This window comes from Podarcis liolepis, assembly GCF_965112155.1.
Source record: "Podarcis liolepis genome assembly, chromosome: 1".
NCBI classification, from domain to species: Eukaryota; Metazoa; Chordata; class Lepidosauria; order Squamata; family Lacertidae; genus Podarcis; species Podarcis liolepis.
The window spans coordinates 108,873,691-108,891,881 of record NC_139554.1 but is presented as its reverse complement, the minus strand read 5'-3'; the positions used below and the strand labels follow the sequence as shown (position 1 = coordinate 108,891,881).

The following is an 18,191-nucleotide window of genomic DNA, read 5'->3' as shown; positions in this document are numbered from 1 at the left end:
ATACTATTTTGTGTTGGTGGTGCCCAAAGGGTCACAAGTGTTGAGTTGAGCTGTAGAATGAAATAAATCCAGTTTCACTAAAGGTACATCAGACTGGAAGGAATGGATGTTGTAATTGTTGTTCCCATTGCTATTATGTACATCTGCCCATTTTCTGGGCAAGAAGCCCAGGAGGATGAACTCAGTAGGATATACTTCTGAGTGAGTAAGCATACACAGTACTTTTCTGCCCCATCTTTCTACCTTTGCAATACAGAATGTCAACCATAAACATCCTTAGAAAAACATAATGATAAAGCAAGATTTCCCCCCAAAACAAAATGCTATGGAAAATATGCCACAATTTAAAGGATGGTTAATTTATTAGAGTTCAGATACTGTACAAACCTTAATATTCTGGGTATTTGGGGGGGGGCATCTTAGATGCATCAAAAGGTACGCTGCTAACAGAAGAAATAAGGACAATCTAGAAACATTCTAAATTGGTTTTGGTTCTGAATACCTTCTGATTTTAATATACCAAACAAGATTTACAAATGCGAAGAAGTTTGGCGGTACTGTTATTGGTGTACACATCTGATTTGCTGGTAGCTGTCTCATGGTTTCATACAGTAATAATGCTATAACAAAAGAGGTAGGTTGGGCAAATCCATACTGGCCCCTTCATAGCTGGGTAGAAGAGGGGATTTCGGAAGGTTGTCATGCAAGCCACACTGCTGAAATTCCCTCTTCTAAACAATTATTAAAGATACAGGCGTCTGGTCTCCATTTTCATCTGACTATGCTAAAGGGAAGTGCTTTTTTAATTATAAAATTGAAACTAAAATAAGAAATAAGTATGGTCAACGTGGAATTATTTCGGGATGCAACAAAAAACAAGACTATTTAATTATGCTCTTAATAAGAGTGTTTTAAACAATAACAACTGCGCATGAACCCCACATTTGCAACAATTTACATAACTTGCATGCTCCTTTGAAATGTAAGCATTTGGGGGGTGGGAATGGAAAACTACTAAGCAGAGCATCTGCAAATGATCTCAATATCTTATTTTAATTAAAACTGATTTTCGAAACCTGCCATGCTATGGAAATCAAATGAAAGAGGTGGAAGGAGCTATTAAAGGAATGGCAGGAGAAGACAAACACATACAAATTGATTTAAAATGATTTGGGCTTATCATATACCTACAGAAAAAAAAAATCCCCTTAAATTGAGGGAAGTTGTGATTTCTTAATTTGCAGCAAACCTTTTTGCATGCAAGTGGCACAGACACCAATATTTGGCAACAGCAATCAGTGACACACTTATGCATGTTGCTTCACTGTAGTGAATGAACACGGGGGAAGGAAAATCACTTCCAGCAGGCAATGCCTGTGGAAGGATCCGTGCCACCCCATTTGGATGCTTTTCAGGTCCTGTTTTACATAGCTGCAAAGTAGTCCGCCCATTTTCCCCGGTGCTTATTATTCCCAAGACTGGGAGATATGTTTAAAGGGCCAAACTATATGTTATGTGTAGTTTGGCATTGTGTAAATCATTAAAAAAAAATTAAAATAGCAGACATAGGACGGATCAGTATCAGTACTATGGTGAGGTTTTCCGCTTTCGCTTTTTTAAAGAACTTTTTTTTAAAAAAAAAATTCCCCCTCTTCTGAAACTATTATTTCTGAACAGACTTCCCTCCAGATGAAAATAGCACCTGGTGGAGGGCATTTTGTTGTTGTTGTGCATGCAGCTGCAGGGTGGGTGTTGCTTAACCTGCAGCAGTAGTGTTATGCTAGTCGAATTTCCCCCGCCATTTCATTTTGCGTGACAAAGTTTCGAAAAGTTGCTGAAGTGTTATCTGTTTGCATTCGTTGTCCAGCTTAATGGCAGGCTATAAGGTCACACACGCGTTTCAGCTTGCAAAAGTAAGTTATTTCCATTATAAACTCAGAAATCATGCACACCACCCAACGGCATTAATTGTAAGTACAGTAGTATAAAAATACCCCTTGGCTTGATTAAGACAGGGGTGGGGAACCTCAGACCCGGGTGCGAAATGCAGCCCTCTAGGATTTCCTTTTGGGCCCTTGGTCTTCTCCTGGGCTGTGCAGAAATGCCCACCCACCAGTGGCCTCTGTCTTCCAGCAAGTTTCCTTTGAGATAATGTGACCTGCAGGATGAAAAGGTTCTCCACCCTTGGATTAAGCAATTATAGTAATCCCTTTCCTTGCCCAACGTACTTTGTCTCCCAGTTACCCCTAGCGAAACAAATGCTTTTCGGGTTGAACAAATTGCATGCATTTCTCCTTCTTCCTCTTGCTATAAAATTGCACGATACTAAAGAGTGCGGCTTAACTGGAGTCTGAATGCCTACAAATGTTGGACTTGCCAATCCTGCCTGCCCATGCTGTGATGCGAGTTACCTGACTCGGCAGAGAGCAGCCGTGTAGCTTTCTAATATTGCAATGGATGGGGGGAAGGAAGATGGCTGAGTAGCATGCAAGCCAATCCATATCCAGTTAAAAGGTGATCATATATAGAGGTAGAACAACTTGCTTAGGTAACCTGTGTAAAATTGATGCTGCTCGTTGCTCTGTCTGGTAAAAACAAAAAGCACCAGAGCTGCATTCCTGAATGATCCAGCTTGATTTTAATCCTGCGAGAAGTAAGAATGGTAGGACATGAAGTTTATAAAACAGTATCTCTGCTTTTGATTTTGGATTATTATTACGTATGACTTGGCTTACAGGTATTAATTGCACGTCATCTAAAATAACACAGGGAAAAGGTGTATTCATTGCCTTAATAAAAACGCCCCTCAAAATCATGCACTGTTAAATGTTGCTAGAATTTGATTGCAATGTACAGAGGTAAACTAGAAGCTGGATCCTAAAACAGAGGAGATTCCTGCAGAAGCTGCATTGACTTGCGGGACTGGATTTTCAAATCACAAATCTGGAATTAGTTTCAAGGTCACACACAAGGCTGGAACATTCACAAATACCTTTGGAATGGAACCCTCCTGTTTTCATTTAACAAAACTGTGACATAGTTTTACCAGAGTTAATAAATAAATGTCTTCTAAAATTTCTTAATCTGAACAAATACATTATAACTCATCCGGATGCCTAGAATTCGATTTTTTAAAAAATCATCATAAATGACACTGTGGAAAGCAACACTTTTTTTTTGTTATTCATAGGTTCGAAGACCAATAAACCATGGACAACAGCTTATTTAGATAAAACTTTGTGCTGGTGCCACACTGCTTGATTGCTCCTGATTGCTCCCAGCAAGCCATGAAGCCTTGGCTTGTCATTATGAATGGTCTATGATTGTGGGCTGTTTCTTCCTAACAAGCCCAAATGAAGCCATGGTTTGTTGTTAGCTTGCTGATCATAGCTAACTTTGGAGCAACAAGCACAATCCCAGTTCAAACGTAATGACAAGCCAGACCTTTAGGGGAGGAACAAAGTGGGAGTGATTGAGCAATGTGCACTAGATTGTGTATCGAGCTGCTCAGTTCCAATAACTATACCTTATCATTTTGTGTGAACAAGGTCACAGAATGAGTGGGGCCAACTTCTTTCCCAACCAGCTTTTCCTAAGGCAGACCTATTCACCAGTCAAACTCACCGTCTTGCTCCACCAATCAAACCAGGCTACATTGGGCCACATACAGAAAGCGTACAACAGATAGGGTTCCAGGTTTTTGCCCTGGGTGTTAATTGTCTGAAAGTAGGTGGCAGCTAAAGAGTTTTAATGTATGCAAGCATACAAATTCCATGCAGCTTGAACAGATTGTGCTGGCACAGGAAATTATTCCCCTATTATTAGGTACAGTTGTGATGACCACAATTTCCCCCCTCTGTGGCTACTAGCGGCTATGCTCTTATTATTTGCATAGGGTTTGTGGTGTGTGAGCAAAGTCTCAAACATCACCCCCTCAGCGCCTTAGCCCAGATTTGCCTGGGCCGGGCTATGGCTATTTTATAAGAAAGGGGAGAAATGGGGAATAATGGAATTATAACAACGGAAGTCCCACATAATGGGTAGTTGGCCCAGACTGCGGCACAGTTGTAGTTTAGAGTTTGCTGTAATCTGTCCTGAGTGTCCTGACATTGTGTATGAATAGTAAAATATTTTAGCAAAATAATGGTTTGAGTTCCCCACAATGCCCTGTCTAACATTTCAGGTTTTGTGCTGCTGGGGACCAGACAACCCTAAACACAGAAGTGCTTAAAAAGCAACAACTCCAAGAATGTAATGCAAGAAGCATATCACATGTGAAAAATTTCCTCCCTTCCCTCTGCATCCGTGGATCACTAACTTGATCTTTGTGCAGAGGGGATATCCCCAGTTCCAAATATAACAGCCAGGCAGACAATGAGCACAATTCCCAAAATAATTCTCTAGATCAGTTTCACCAAAACATGTGGAGGATGCCATGTTGCTGAAGGCTAACCTAGTTTTTTCAAAACTAAAATAAAATATGAGACTAGTCCATGCCACCCAGAATTCTACCTGCCATTACTCAACCCCAAATATTATTGAGGAAAGTGCTAGAAAATCTATATTGAGGGAATGGGTGGCTGGGGGGGTTATCCTCCTAACCCAAAATGTCTACATCTCAGGCATTTACTGTAGGTGGGGAAATTCCCCAACACATTCTAGAATCCAGTGTGTGTTGTTCACAGTTTGAGGGAGGCTAAAGCTAACTTAACAAATTATTGTGTATACCGTATATCCAAAAATGGTTTTTCCCAAAGCATAGATATTTGTACTAAATATCCTGTCTTCTTTCAGCTTAGAATTCTAGGGCAGGTCAAGTTGACACCAAGAACTCAGTGAGGTAGAGGTCATGTTAGATAAATTAGATGATTAACTGTGGGCAATCTTCCCCATATGCCCTTTGAAACTGTACTGCGAATAAAGGAATTTAATTACAAGGCTACAAAACTATCACTGATTCTCATTTATTATATAGGTTTGATACAATAAAAAAGTGGGGAATATTAAACATATGAAGTTAATGTTAATCTTCAAAGAAGGAGTTAGAGTATTTCAACTGCCATAACGAACAACTGTGTTAATAAAAATCACTGTCTTCTACCTTTGCATTTGGAAACATGAAATATCAAGGTATATCACTTGTTCACACTGGTGGTAAAACACTAAAATGCCATGTTTTCAAATGGGAACTTCATGTATTTAAAAGGACTGCATTTTGAAGCAATATAGTGTTGTGTATTAAAACTAAACGTACCTCTTTGCTTTCTTCCAAATCTGACTCACTGCTAAACTCCTCCGTGTTCAGATTTTCGAAATCTGATTCTCCAACCGCAATGGGCACGGTCACAGTTACGCTTGGGTTGTTTATGAACGACATGTAATCGCTTTCGTCAATTATGTATTTCTCCACACTGCTGCCGATGCCGCTGGTGGTTCCATTGCCATCTTTCAGATAGTTAAAGTCCTTGCCAATATCTACTATGGTATGGTTAGAAATGCAGCTGTCTTTCTTGTTGTTCAGATCTTCAAGTGGTTTGATTTCATCCAAAGCTTTCTGTTTCCTCACAAAGGCCTTTTGGACAAATTCATATGCTTTTCTTTTCACATAATCGACTCCCCTCTGAATCCTTGCCACAGCGATCTGGAGATTGTTCATTTCATTGTCGTCATCAGTAGCAGCAAGATTGTCTGAACTGAAAGAGCTCAGCAGTAAGGCTAGAAACAGGTTCAAAACCTATTAAGGCAAAAAGACGACAAGAGATTCTACATATTTTGCACAATTTAAATGACAATAATTCCTTTCTGGGTGTAACAATTTTGTATCCTAATTATTATCCTGCCAAGCCATCCTTACGTCACGCTTCCAAGTCTAGCTGCTGTTTGATTCCAGCTCCCGTCAGCTCCAGACAGCATGATGGAAGTTGTAGCCCATGTTCCCTACCCCTGCTCTAAGATGAAGGTGTCCTAGGGTCTACTATCCGAAGATGAAGTTTCAGATTTGCAAAACATGACCTAAGGCCTCCTTCTTCGTGCGGAAAGAACATGTAATGGACATGTGGTAGAAAGCTTTTGTATGGAGAAGCCTCTTCATTGTTGAGGTGAAACTAACAAGGCATCTCAAACTGAGAATAAGGAAGGGAAAAAGTCTGTTCACCGCTGCTCTCTTCATTCTTTTTTGCACACACATTTCTAAGTTTCTGCAGCATTCGTCCCCTTTTTTCCCCCTACATGCTTGTTGCAACTTCTTATTACTGGCACTGGAAAGGAAACAAGGAAAGGAATTCCAGGGGCTTGAGGAAAGATTTCTTTCAGGCCTGATGCATTTCAGATTGATCCTTTCCTGGGGGCACATTTTATTTTATTTAGATGTTTCTTTTAACCACCACAGTAATTCCTGTACAGTCATACCTCGGGTTGAAGTAGCTTTGGGTTGAGCATTTTTGGGTTGCGCTCCGCGGCGACCCGGAAGTAACGGAACACGTTACTTTCGGGTTTTGCCACTCGCGCGTGCGCAGATGCTCAAAATGACATCATGCACGTGCACGGAAGCGGCGAATCGCAATCCGTGCAGATGCGAGTTGCATTTGCTTCAGGATGCGAACAGGACTCCGGAACGGATCCCGTTCGCATCCAGAGGTACCACTGTATCCTGGAGGCATTGGGCTGCATCCATAGCAGAGGTAAATGGGGATGGGCATCCTTTTCTCCACTGGGGGGAACTTCTTAAGGGGTCTTGAAGTGTTGCTTTGGGCCTCAACCCAAACCCAACTCAGGGAGTTGGCCCAGATGCCATACTCTTGAGTTGCACATTGGGAACACTGTATAGGTTTGCAGCTTGGTGGACCATAGAAGCCTTGCAACGTTATCCATACACTCAAGTTTGGATGGTGCTATCAGCCAACAGGTGGACTGTCTGATGACTGGATTCCTGCCTTATGCTATGTCAATCTTTGTGAACTATAACCAATAAGAGCTGAGGTCATGTGAAACCTGCTAAAATTTGTGTGTTATTTGCTCTACACACTGAATCTTGCGTTGCAGACACAATATATATTTGTTGGATACATACCACTAGATTTCCAATTACCATGACCATCATGAAGACAGTAAGGCACATTGTTTGTCCAGCAACTTCCATACAATCCCACATAGTTTCTATCCATTCTCCACAAAGTACTCGGAATACAATCAAGAAAGAATGGAAAAAGTCATTCATGTGCCAGCGTGGAAGTTCACAGTCGTTCGAGATCTTGCAGACACATTCCTTGTAGCTTTTGCCAAACAACTGCATGCCCACCACAGCGAAAATGAAGACTATGATGGCCAACACCAAGGTCAGATTTCCTAAAGCACCCACTGAGTTGCCAATAATCTTTATCAACATATTTAATGTCGGCCAAGATTTGGCTAATTTGAAAACTCGAAGCTGAAAAGTAAGAGTAAGTAGGTATCACAATTAGTGTTCATTATCTTTACATTTCAATTAATATTAGAGCTGTCTTCTGGAGGAAGTAGGTTGATGAAAGCTGACAGTGTATATTTTTTTATTCATAGGTAATTGAGCCTAAAATATTTAACCAAATACTTGCATTGCAGATTAAGTAATTTCGGCTTACACATATGCAAGACTTCTCCTAGTGACTAAATCTGATTAGCAGAGCACATTTTCCTAGTAGCAGAATTAGGGTGCTGCATTTCTTTAAAAGCCAGTTTCTAATATGGAAAACAGACACAATGGGAAGAATTGAATGTTGTGCTGAAACAAACATTCGATCAGTATAAGCATTGTTGTTTGCCTGACAGAAGAACCACCCTCTTCTGCTCCAATGCTGTGTTCTGGAGGTTCTCAGGTGCATCAGAGCCCAAAAAATTATGAGGGGCACGCACAAAGGGCATGCAGTGAAAAGAGAGGAAGGGAAGCCCCATTGTGCTAGCATGAGCTCCTGTGCTGTCTCCCACTTGCAGAACTGCTTTGTTGAATCTGGCCAGTGATTTTTTTTTTACTCCTCTTGCATTAAGGGAACAAAGCAGATAGGTCTCAGTGACTTGAATGATTAATAGCTGTAGGCTGCAATCTTACTTTGGAATGAGTAACACTTAAACTTCTAAGCAAACATGCTTGGGGGTGCGCTATTAGAATATTGCACTATTACCTGCTGATTTGTTCCTGAGTGAATTTTCAAAAAATAATTCATGAGTAGTAAAATGTATAGTATGTACATTTGTAATTTATATTCTGCATGGTTCCTGGGGAAATGGATAGCAGCACTGAGCCTGGGTCCACTGGAATAATTTCCAGTACTACAGCAAAAAATTCTTCAAAAACTTTCTGCCAAAATTATTGTACAACAGGGTTAGGGTGGTTGTCAAGAGTGGGGCAGGTATTTCCATATGTGGTGTTGTTGTACACTGATCAAATTATGAATCTGTATATATAATATGATCCAAAGTTGTTTTGAAACCTTACTGATGTACTTACCAGCCTGAAAGATCTTAGGACCGATAACCCTTCCACATTTGCAAGACCCAGCTCCATCAAACTCAGGCTGACAATGATGCCATCAAAAATATTCCAGCCTTCTTGGAAATAGTAATAAGGATCCATGGCTATTATCTTGAGAAACATTTCTGCTGTGAAGATGCCAGTAAACACCTACACAAAAAAACATGATTTGTCATCCACCTCAGATAACAATGATCGCATTCATCAAATGTTTGCCGAGCAGAGACAAAGAGCTACAGCATTAAAAAAAATGTTTTATTAAGGAAAAAAACAACCCACCAGAAGTGAACCACTTGATCAGGCTTAAATCCTCCTTCCTCATACAGGCCCAATCTTTTCCCTCATACAAGTTCTGGTGCTTGGTTTTACTTTTTCAAAACTGCTGACACCACTTCAAGCAGCAAATGTAAATTAATTTGTAGTTAGGTTCTTAATCCAGACCCAATCCAACCCAAGCAATTTCATAATTATTTCAGTGGGTGATATCTAACTAAGTCCAACAGAGTAAACCAAGTGAAATAAATTGGCTCTTTTTTTTTTTTTTTTTTGCTTTCTGTTATTTCTTATACTATGAAGGACTTACCAAATTTCCAACAGACAGCACATGGTTAAACTGAGGAGTCATTGGATAATGCTCCATGGCCATAAACAAGGTGTTCAAAACAATGCAGATGGTGATAGCAAGGTCAACAAATGGATCCATCACTACCAGATTAACAACATGCTTTATTTTTAACCAAGGTGGCCAGCAATCCCAGATTAAGCACATGTTAGCAAATTTGTACCAGCAGGGAGGGCATTTCTGTCTGGACTCCTCAAGTTCTAGAAGAGAGAAAAGACAATGCATAAAAAAGAAATAATCCACTTTATATATTCAGCTCATAATTATGTGATAATTATGTGGTACAGACTTTTTTCCTGTAATGTGTGTTTTGTGATATGATTCATTAAGGTGTTGGCATTCTGATCCCAGTTTAACCTTCACCAAACCAGGATATCAAACCAAAGCTGTATGCTGGTTTGCAAATCATAGTTTGGGTTTATTGGGTTACTGTTATATCAGAATCCACAAGCCACAGACAAATCCCAGATAGGGTCACTACAGTCTCAAGAGGCCGCTGTGCAAAGTGCAAGTAGATAAATAGGTACCGCTCCGGCGGGAAGGTAAACGGCATTTCCGTGTGCTGTTCTGGTTTGCCAGAAGCGGCTTAGTCATGCTGGCCACATGACCCGGAAGCCTTACGCCGGCTCCCTCGGCCAGTAAAGCGAGATGAGTGCTGCAACCCCAGAGTCGGTCACGACTGGACCTAATGGTTAGGGGTCCCTTTACCTTTAGATGCCACCCTCAGATTCCTAGATATAAATATCAAATTGCCCAGAAACTGGGCACCTAGCTATCAATATGATATTTAACCTAGAGAGCATACCTAGGAAAAGCTCCTTGGTAGGAATGAGGGGCTTGAGTCTTTGACACTTGTCTGTCCTTAAGCCTGCAACCTTAAGCCTTATGAACAAAGTGGGGCTTACTTCTGAGTAGGCATGCATAGGTTTGTGTTGTAACTCTGTTGCTGAAATCCATGTGACTCAACACTGCTCAACTTTGCTCAGCAAAGACTTAGCAGCTCAGGGGCTCTGGCCCACAGGAATATCCCGTTGCACCATGTTTGTCAATCATAATTTGTGTATTATCACTGTATTTACATTTACTAAAATTGGTAAAACAAGAGCTTCTCCCCTCCTAGATTTAGAATGGCTGTGGGAACAAAAGTCAGTGGCCATAACATTATGGTTTATAACTACCAGAAGAGTAAAATAGTGGTTGTGGATGCAGAGAACATAACAGGCAGCCAAACAGAAGCAGATAACTGTAAGCGGACATTTTGTTATTTGTTTTCTAAATGGTAATCTCAGTTTTTATCCACTGGATTTAGGAAGGATTCTACATACCTTCCATTGTGTTGGTAAGTATGCTGGCTATACTCATTGCTCTTTGTCTTGCAGTAGGATCAGACAGAAAATCCATAGACATATGGTAAGAACTGGAGCGTCTTTTTCTTAGTTCTGTTTCTGTAGTGGTGCCCTGAAAACAAAATACTTAGGAATGTTAACAGTTCTCATCTCTTTGGTCCCGTAAGAATACCCACAAACTGAAGATGAAGATACCCAAATCTCCTTTCGGCTGCAAGTCATAAATATTACTTGGCGGTAAGTCCTATTGATGCTATCCAGCAGGGGCAACCATTGTGGTGGAAAAGTGCTACACCACTGCCCTCCTGGAAGGGTGGTGGCAAGGTGGGAGCTGCAGAGACACATTTGCATTTCCAATGGTACCTCCGGGCAGCCCTACCTTGCCCCCACTGGCGGAGGAAGAGGAGTGCGGGGGAGCGCACCGCCCCCAGCAGCGCGATCCTGGTGGGGTGCCATTGTGGCTGCTCCCCTGCCCACACTGGGTGACACCACCCCCCGGAGGTGTGGCACGCCCCAGGACATGTGCCACACCCCTGCGGGCACCAGCCCCGCCCCTGTTTGCTCTCTACCCCCCCCCCAGTGCCGAAGCATGAAGCTCTGCCACTACTTGCCCCCCACGTAGGGCACATTGCAGTTGTCCACAGAAAGGAATGAAGTTCCTTGGCTGAATGATTGCAGTTTCAAATCGGTGGCTGCTTTATCTGTTATTACCTCAGGCAGAAGCTGCCCGGTGGGTGACATCAGACCTGGAGGCCCACCAACTAAGGAGACCACTCCATTGCAGTCCACGGTGCTGTGCATCTTCCCGTTTGCTGGAAGCACAGGTACCATCCTGGATGATCGACTGGCCTGGCTGATGTTACTGTTGCGCCTCTCACTATGTCTGTGAGGGACAAAGAGAGAATCCCTTCTGCTCTCGTTGTCTTCGAAGGTGCTGTGCTCGTCGTCGGCAAAGTCGTTCTCCGACCCGATGTCCTTTGCTCGGCCTCTGAAGCTGAAAAGGCTTGCTTTGCTGCTGCGCCTTGGGGAGAATAAGGAGCCACGGATGCTCAGCAGAGACTGTGAGGGAAAATCAGGAAGCAACCCCAAATCAGAAATTCCTGTAAGTCGTGTGCAAGACCAAGACATTGTAAGCATAGTGAAATGCCAATGTTCGACATGTACATTGAAATCCAATGTTTACAACATTGTAAGACGCCACTGGAACATGATTAAGAAGAAAATAACAAATCATATTACAAAGCGGTTGCAAAATACCCAGTAAGAAACATCACTTAAATATCATGGAAACAACACTAAGAACATCACAGAAAGAAGGGAGGAAGGAATCATTAACCTTACAGATAACATTATCCGAAAAATTAAAAAATCTGAATAGAAATTGTAGGAAAATCAAAAGAACCATTGTAGCTGCATCAACAGGCTACCATTAAAATCACCACATGTAATCACCAAACCCAATTACCTGAAAATTATTACCAATGAAATGACTGTGTTGAAAAACTCTACCCCTCCCTCCACTGACTTACAGAGGAATTATTGAAACACAGGTGCTTTTTAGGGACTTGTCCCAGCGCACCTGAGCAATCTTTATCAATGTTAACACAGGAAAATATTAAATGAATATTTATTAGGCAGTTCTACTTGATTACAGTGAACGTCTCTGCCTAGTGGAACTGTTTCTCATCGTCCTCCATTCTTTAGAAGGGAAACAATAAATGGACAAAATCCCAGCTAACCATGGCTTTCTCCCAGGATGGTGCCAGTGACTGGCATTGCTGCTCACCTGCTAAAGCCCTTGCCTCAGCAAAGAGGTCACTGTTGACCACTGGAGCCCTCTACCACTGATGCTCCTGCTCCTTGCTATTGCTGCCTTGTTTCCTCAGCCTCTCAGAGCAAGCAAGAACTGAGATGGGTGGCCATCTGCATGCCTCGTTCTCTGGGCACGATTAAGCCCAGAGGGAAAAGTCAGTGAATGGGACAGCAGCAAAGGTCATGAGGAGGATGAAGTGGGTGCACTCAGGAAGGGAGTGTCTTGCTGAAACAGGGTTGCCATACATCCGGAATTTCCCAGAAATACCCAGAATACTGCAGTCAGAAGCAGTGTCTGGGTGGAAATGTCAAATGACAACCCGTATCGGCAGTGTCGTTTTTGCTGATTTCCCTTAAAAATAGCTCAAAAACATCATCTTGGCTCAACAGTTTTGAAAAAATAAAAGCAAGCTCAACAACTTGTGTCTGGGTATTTGTATCTGGATATTCACTTTTTGAAATACGGCAACCCTGAAATGCACGTTGCTGTTGTAATATGGAGAACTGAATTTCAGATTAGAAAAAGCTAAAAGAAACTGAAACGAACAGATTAGTCCAGCTGATCCAGAATTCCATGGCACCAAAGACAGGAAAGAATCATTGGACCTTTGGGGTCAAAATCCCCCTTAATATACATACATGAGGAAGGCTGAGCAATTTCCACCTGGCCCGATATTAGTTGGTACGCACAGGCCAGGATACTTTCTCCCTACCTGGTGTGGGGAAGAGAACCTTTTCTCATAAGTCAGTCGGTTCCCTTCAATAGAGAATCGGAAGCCCTTCCTTCGGATGCTGTCCTCCGATTCAGATTTGTGAAATTCATCCTCATCCTTTTCGTCTCCTTCGGATTGTTCTCTCTGCTTCCTCTTTTTCCGCCTGTTCCTTCTCTCTTTAGCACTCTTTGAACTCAGCTTTGACGTCACTGAAGAGCTCTCCGAGAACCCGCCGACACCACCAACTTCACTGAACTCTCTAGATTCACCTGTGGCGGCGGCTAAAGCAGCTGCCTGTTGAGTAACCAAAGTTAAACACATTTAAGGCACACAATACTAATCCGTTAATACTACTGTGTTCCCAGGGTTTCTATTTTTAAAAAAGCAGTTGAGTTTGATGTTCCTCACACTAATCCCGTGTACTACATAAGAAGAAGCATCTCAACAAGGCAATATAGCAAATTTCAAATTCCAAAAGGCCTTCCAGGACCTCGCCAAATTTACCTCAGAAAATTTGGTGCTGGCATGTTTCTGCCTGAAGCGAGGGGCACCCCTTCTCCCAGGCTCTGGCCAACACTTTAAAAAGTATTGTGCAACATTTAGACACCAGTTCCTGCCTTCATCTATCCCCCCACTCATGGCGCCACCTGAAACAGGCTATGCCACCCTGCCACATGGCGGAGCTTGCCCTCACCAAGTACACCCTAACATGGCTGAATTTCACTCGAGGAATCTTTCCTTATGGGTAAGGGATGAAGAGGCCTTAGTCACTGTCCCAGGCACCAGGACTTAAACCCAGCAGGCTAGAATCACTGCAAATGCCTCATTCCTTGAAAGCTGCTCACAAGAGGAAGTGTGGTGCCTAATTCCCAGCATGACTGTCTTGCCCTACAAGAGAAGAAAAATACTCTCCAGAGCAACGGTGTGCACCTTCCTTCCTCTTGTGAGCATAACTCTCCACAGAAGAAGAGTGTAAAAGAGTACTGAACCTGGCCCCACAAAACATGTGGGAGACAGAAGTCCTTTGCAGCATGAAAAAGAAATTGCCACGCCTATTCTTGTTTCTTAGCCTAGGCTTCACAATCTGTTCTTTTCTTCTTATTATTTTTCTTTTTTAACAGAAGGGCAACATGGGTAAAACAAAATAAATGAAACCAAATTAGATTCCAGCTTTACTGCAGTGTAGAAGACATACTTCATGTTTCCTAGCCACCTTTTGTTTTTCTGGGGGAGGAATCGTTCAATCATTTTGTGACTGAGCGAGGGAAGGCCTAGAACCATTGACTCATCCTGATAACTTTGCCCTAATGCTGGAGTTGCCAGTGTGGTTCATGTGGGCACCCTGATGCTCCTATGAAAACCTCGTTTGGTGCCCTCAGTGCCCTCAGCCCCTACTGAGTTTTCTGGTTTGAGGGCAGGCAATTGAAGTTGTTTTTTTTAAAAAATAAAGAAAGCCTTTGGAAGGCAACTTCCAGCAACAGTCGTTTCACTATTTTCTCCCCCTGGGATGCCTCTGGGTCCATGTGGGCCCAGATACATTCTTAACATAGGAAAGAAAGTGCAGGCAGCTGGAGCTGGTACTTTGCTTTTAAGCCCACTCAGCTAAGCTGCCTGGTTGTTGATTTTCAGAAAACGGAACGTGGGGAATAGTGGCAAACTGGTAAGCTTTGGGGCACAGAGAAGCATCAGGGGAGATAGGGAGGGTGATAGCGGGTATGATTGCCTGTTTCAATTTTGTGAGGTGGGTGGATGTGCTGTGTTGCCTGGGGGTGTTTGTATGGAGTTTGGTTTTCATAGCGGGGCATGTTGCCTGGTTGGTTTTGTGTGGGTGGTTTTGTGCTTTGAGGAGAGGGAACATTGCCTAGGTAGGCTTGTGTGGGTGCGTCTGGTTTTCTCCAGAGTGAAGTGGATATGCCTACAATAGTGTCTCCACTTCTGAAATGAGATCCATGGGCTTAAGAAGGTTGTTGACCCCTACCCTGAAGGTTTACTTGTCATAATCTAATTTACTTGTCATAATGTATGAGTAAATGCCTACTACCCAGCAGCCATCTTGAAATGCTTCAAGCTCACATGCTGCTGGTGTTAACTAGCTAAAAGCACATTCACAGATTTTACACAACATATGAGAATAAGCCAAAAACAAAACAAATTTTATTTTTAATCATATATGGATAAAAATAACAGGTAGCTTTCTCCTCAAAATATCTGCTGGGAATCTGGTTGAAATGGAGATTACTGCTTTAAGGCGGCGGCTGCTTTCTATGATTAGCTAGAACCTTAAAGCTATGCTAAAACTGTCCAAACATTTTCCATCGGAAAGGTACCTGAGCTTTCTTGTTCCTGTGCTGAATAGTCAATAAAAATAATCGTTAAAAAAGAAAGAACGATACCTGGGCTTCTTCCTGTTGTTTTTTCAGCTGCTCCAGCATTTGCTGGAACTCAGCCTCCTTCTGCTCTGCTTCTTCCATGGTGGCTTGGTTCTGCTCTTCGTAGGCCATGGCAACAACAGCCAAGATCAAGTTGATCAGGTAGAAAGAGCCCAGGAAAATCACCAGGACAAAAAAGATCATGTACGTTTTGCCAGCAGCTCGCAATGTCTGTAAAAAGAAAGAACGAAAATAATAAAACAGTTCATAACATTCCTATAAAATGTAATGGCCTCTTTATTATACTGTAGCGACAAGGAACATGTCCAGAATGGGTATAAGTTAAATGGTTAAGAAACTTGGTGTACTGATACATGCTGGTCTTATGTGTGTGAGCTATATGTACAAGTTCACATGTCAAACTCTGTAGTAAATAAGAGGCTGTAATAACAACCGCTGCACTCCCTTTTTACAAGTGGATATACACACCAGTTAGTACAGTTAGACCTCACCTCTTATTCATGCTTAATGCAAGATGTGCTTCCTCTATCTCAAAGGGAGAGGAACAGCTGCCATAGTCGACTTCTGACCACAGAACTGGGCCCCTGATTATTTACATCTGCCAGCTGCCAGAATGGGAATTCAAGGTCCTGTACAGTCATTCTGTATAAGCCATTCTGTACGCAGCCAATTTGCTTTGCAGCAGCCATATTGCTGGTTGGGGGTTGAGGGGAGGCAAAGTACTAACACCGAAATGTTCATTATGCAACATTGCAACTCACTTCAGCGGAGACATTTTGTAAAGCACCTGAGTCACCTTTCCCCCTGTTGCACGCTGGAATAGCCAGTTCTGTCAGCCGGAGTCATGGCCGCACATTGAAACAACTTGTATGGTTTGAAAACCATTAGGTTTTGTGGACGGTCTTAACCTTGCACCAGTTATCATTCCTCCTGTTGTGCTATTACAGCTTCCCTGTTCCTGAGCATGAATGCAACAAATCCCTATGGACTGTACCATTTGTGGCAAGATGGTCAACCATGCCCTTGACTTGAAACATGTGCTTTTATGCTCCTGAGATTGATCTATCTGTGACATGGTAACACAGAGCTTTGAAATACACTTAAGTATTCATAGTAATACACTGCTCTTATTACTATGGTCATAGTAATAAGGGGTACTCAGTGTGGTGCCTGTCAGACATGATGAGACTACAATTTCCATCATCCCTGACCATTGGCTATGTTGTCTACTGCTGATTGGAATTTGAGTCCAGTCATATCTGGAGGGTGCCTTGTTGGCTGCTCCTATTTATATAATCAATCTCTGTAGTATTGCTAATACTCCTGGCATATAAAGTCTCTCACCAGTTGGTAAAGGTTTTCCCAGAAGTCCTGAGTCATCAGCCGAAAGAGTGACAAGAAGGCCCAGCTGAAGGTATCAAAACTTGTATAGCCATAGTTGGGGTTTCGACCAGCTTTTACACACATATATCCTTCCGGACATTGACTAGAAAAAAGTGGGGGGAAAGACATTTTCAAAACATCATCTCAATCAATGTGTTTGCTTGAGCAAATAGTCTGCCAGTTGTCAGTAGAATGAAAATGCTTTTCAACTGTGATTTTACTCGGAGGAACCATTCAAGAAAGCCAGCTTCAGGCAAAGGCCTACAGCAGAGATCAGAAGCCTTCTTCCTATGAGGGGCCACTGACCTATGGGAAAATTCAACTGGGGCTGCGGCCAATAGTGGTTAGAGCCAGATCTGATGGTGGGTGGGGCTTCATGATCTCTTGTCTGCCTCTTGCACACACACATCAAGTGAAAGAGAAAGAGATTCCCAGAGAGGAGAGTTGGAGAGCAAGAGCGAACCTACAGTGTCCAGAGAGCTGAATGATAAGGAGGGACGCATGGAATTAAACTAAGGGCCCCATGTGATCCTTGAACTGAGGGGTTTTAGGGTAGCACGACTGGTGCAGCCGCCTTGGGCATCACCCTGCAGGGGACGCCAAAACAATGATGTTGAACCGAGCGTGAGAGGCACCCCTCCCCCAAATTTTAGCATCACACAGGGTCCCAAGTCCACCACTGCCTTGAACTGCAGGTTCTTTACTTAGGTCTACAGCAGCTGTTCCAACCTGTGGGTCCCCAGATGTTGTTGGACTACAACTCCCATCATCCTTGAGCTCTGGCCTTGCTAGTTGGAGTGATGGGAGTTGTAGTTCAACAACACCTGGGGACCCACAGGTTGAGAAAGGCCGGTCTACAGGGTCAACGGCTTTTCAACATTACCTAGGGAAAACTAGCCATTGTCTTACCCAAATCCTTAACATACCACCATAAAGTGTTACCATTAACAATTTATCATGCTTTAGTGTAACACTTAAGAGAGGTACTGAAAGTGAGGGAGATGCCTCTCACTGATCTTAGGAGTGTTTTCAAAGTGTGTAAAAAGAAAATTGAAAGACTGAAAGATTGGGTGCATGGGGGAGATATTGCTGAAACACATATTCTCCATGTCAAACATAGCCCTCTCTTTCATATCCCCATAAAGGTAGATGCTGACACCCAGACAGCAGGCTTCTGAGCCCGAAATGCTAGAGATCTGAAATGATTTGGATATTAAAGGCAAAGTTACTTTAACTACAGCTGCCGAACCCACTCTCTTGAATAAAGTGTAATGGACCATTCTCTCACCCGGCATCTGAGCTGTTGCCACACAGCAAAGCATCATTTTGTCCTTCCAAGAAGTAAAAGTGATCTGTTTGGAAACAGAAATAGATAACACTTAATTGCACTAAAAATAAATTGAGAGCCCCATGATATCTTGG

The 18,191-nt window shown here is 42.6% G+C and overlaps 1 protein-coding gene across 1 annotated transcript in view; it reads right to left on the bottom strand.

Annotated features, from left to right (window-relative positions):
- LOC310703391 (sodium channel protein type 2 subunit alpha-like) overlaps positions 1-18,191 on the bottom strand; it is a 97,201-nt gene that overhangs the window by 22,245 nt on the left and 56,765 nt on the right. The window contains 10 exon segments of the mRNA XM_083495744.1: positions 5,255-5,734; positions 7,070-7,426; positions 8,480-8,653; positions 9,087-9,325; positions 10,451-10,583; positions 11,183-11,530; positions 12,997-13,290; positions 15,390-15,596; positions 16,731-16,872; positions 18,058-18,121. Of these exon segments, the coding sequence (XP_083351870.1) occupies positions 5,255-5,734; positions 7,070-7,426; positions 8,480-8,653; positions 9,087-9,325; positions 10,451-10,583; positions 11,183-11,530; positions 12,997-13,290; positions 15,390-15,596; positions 16,731-16,872; positions 18,058-18,121 (2,438 nt within the window).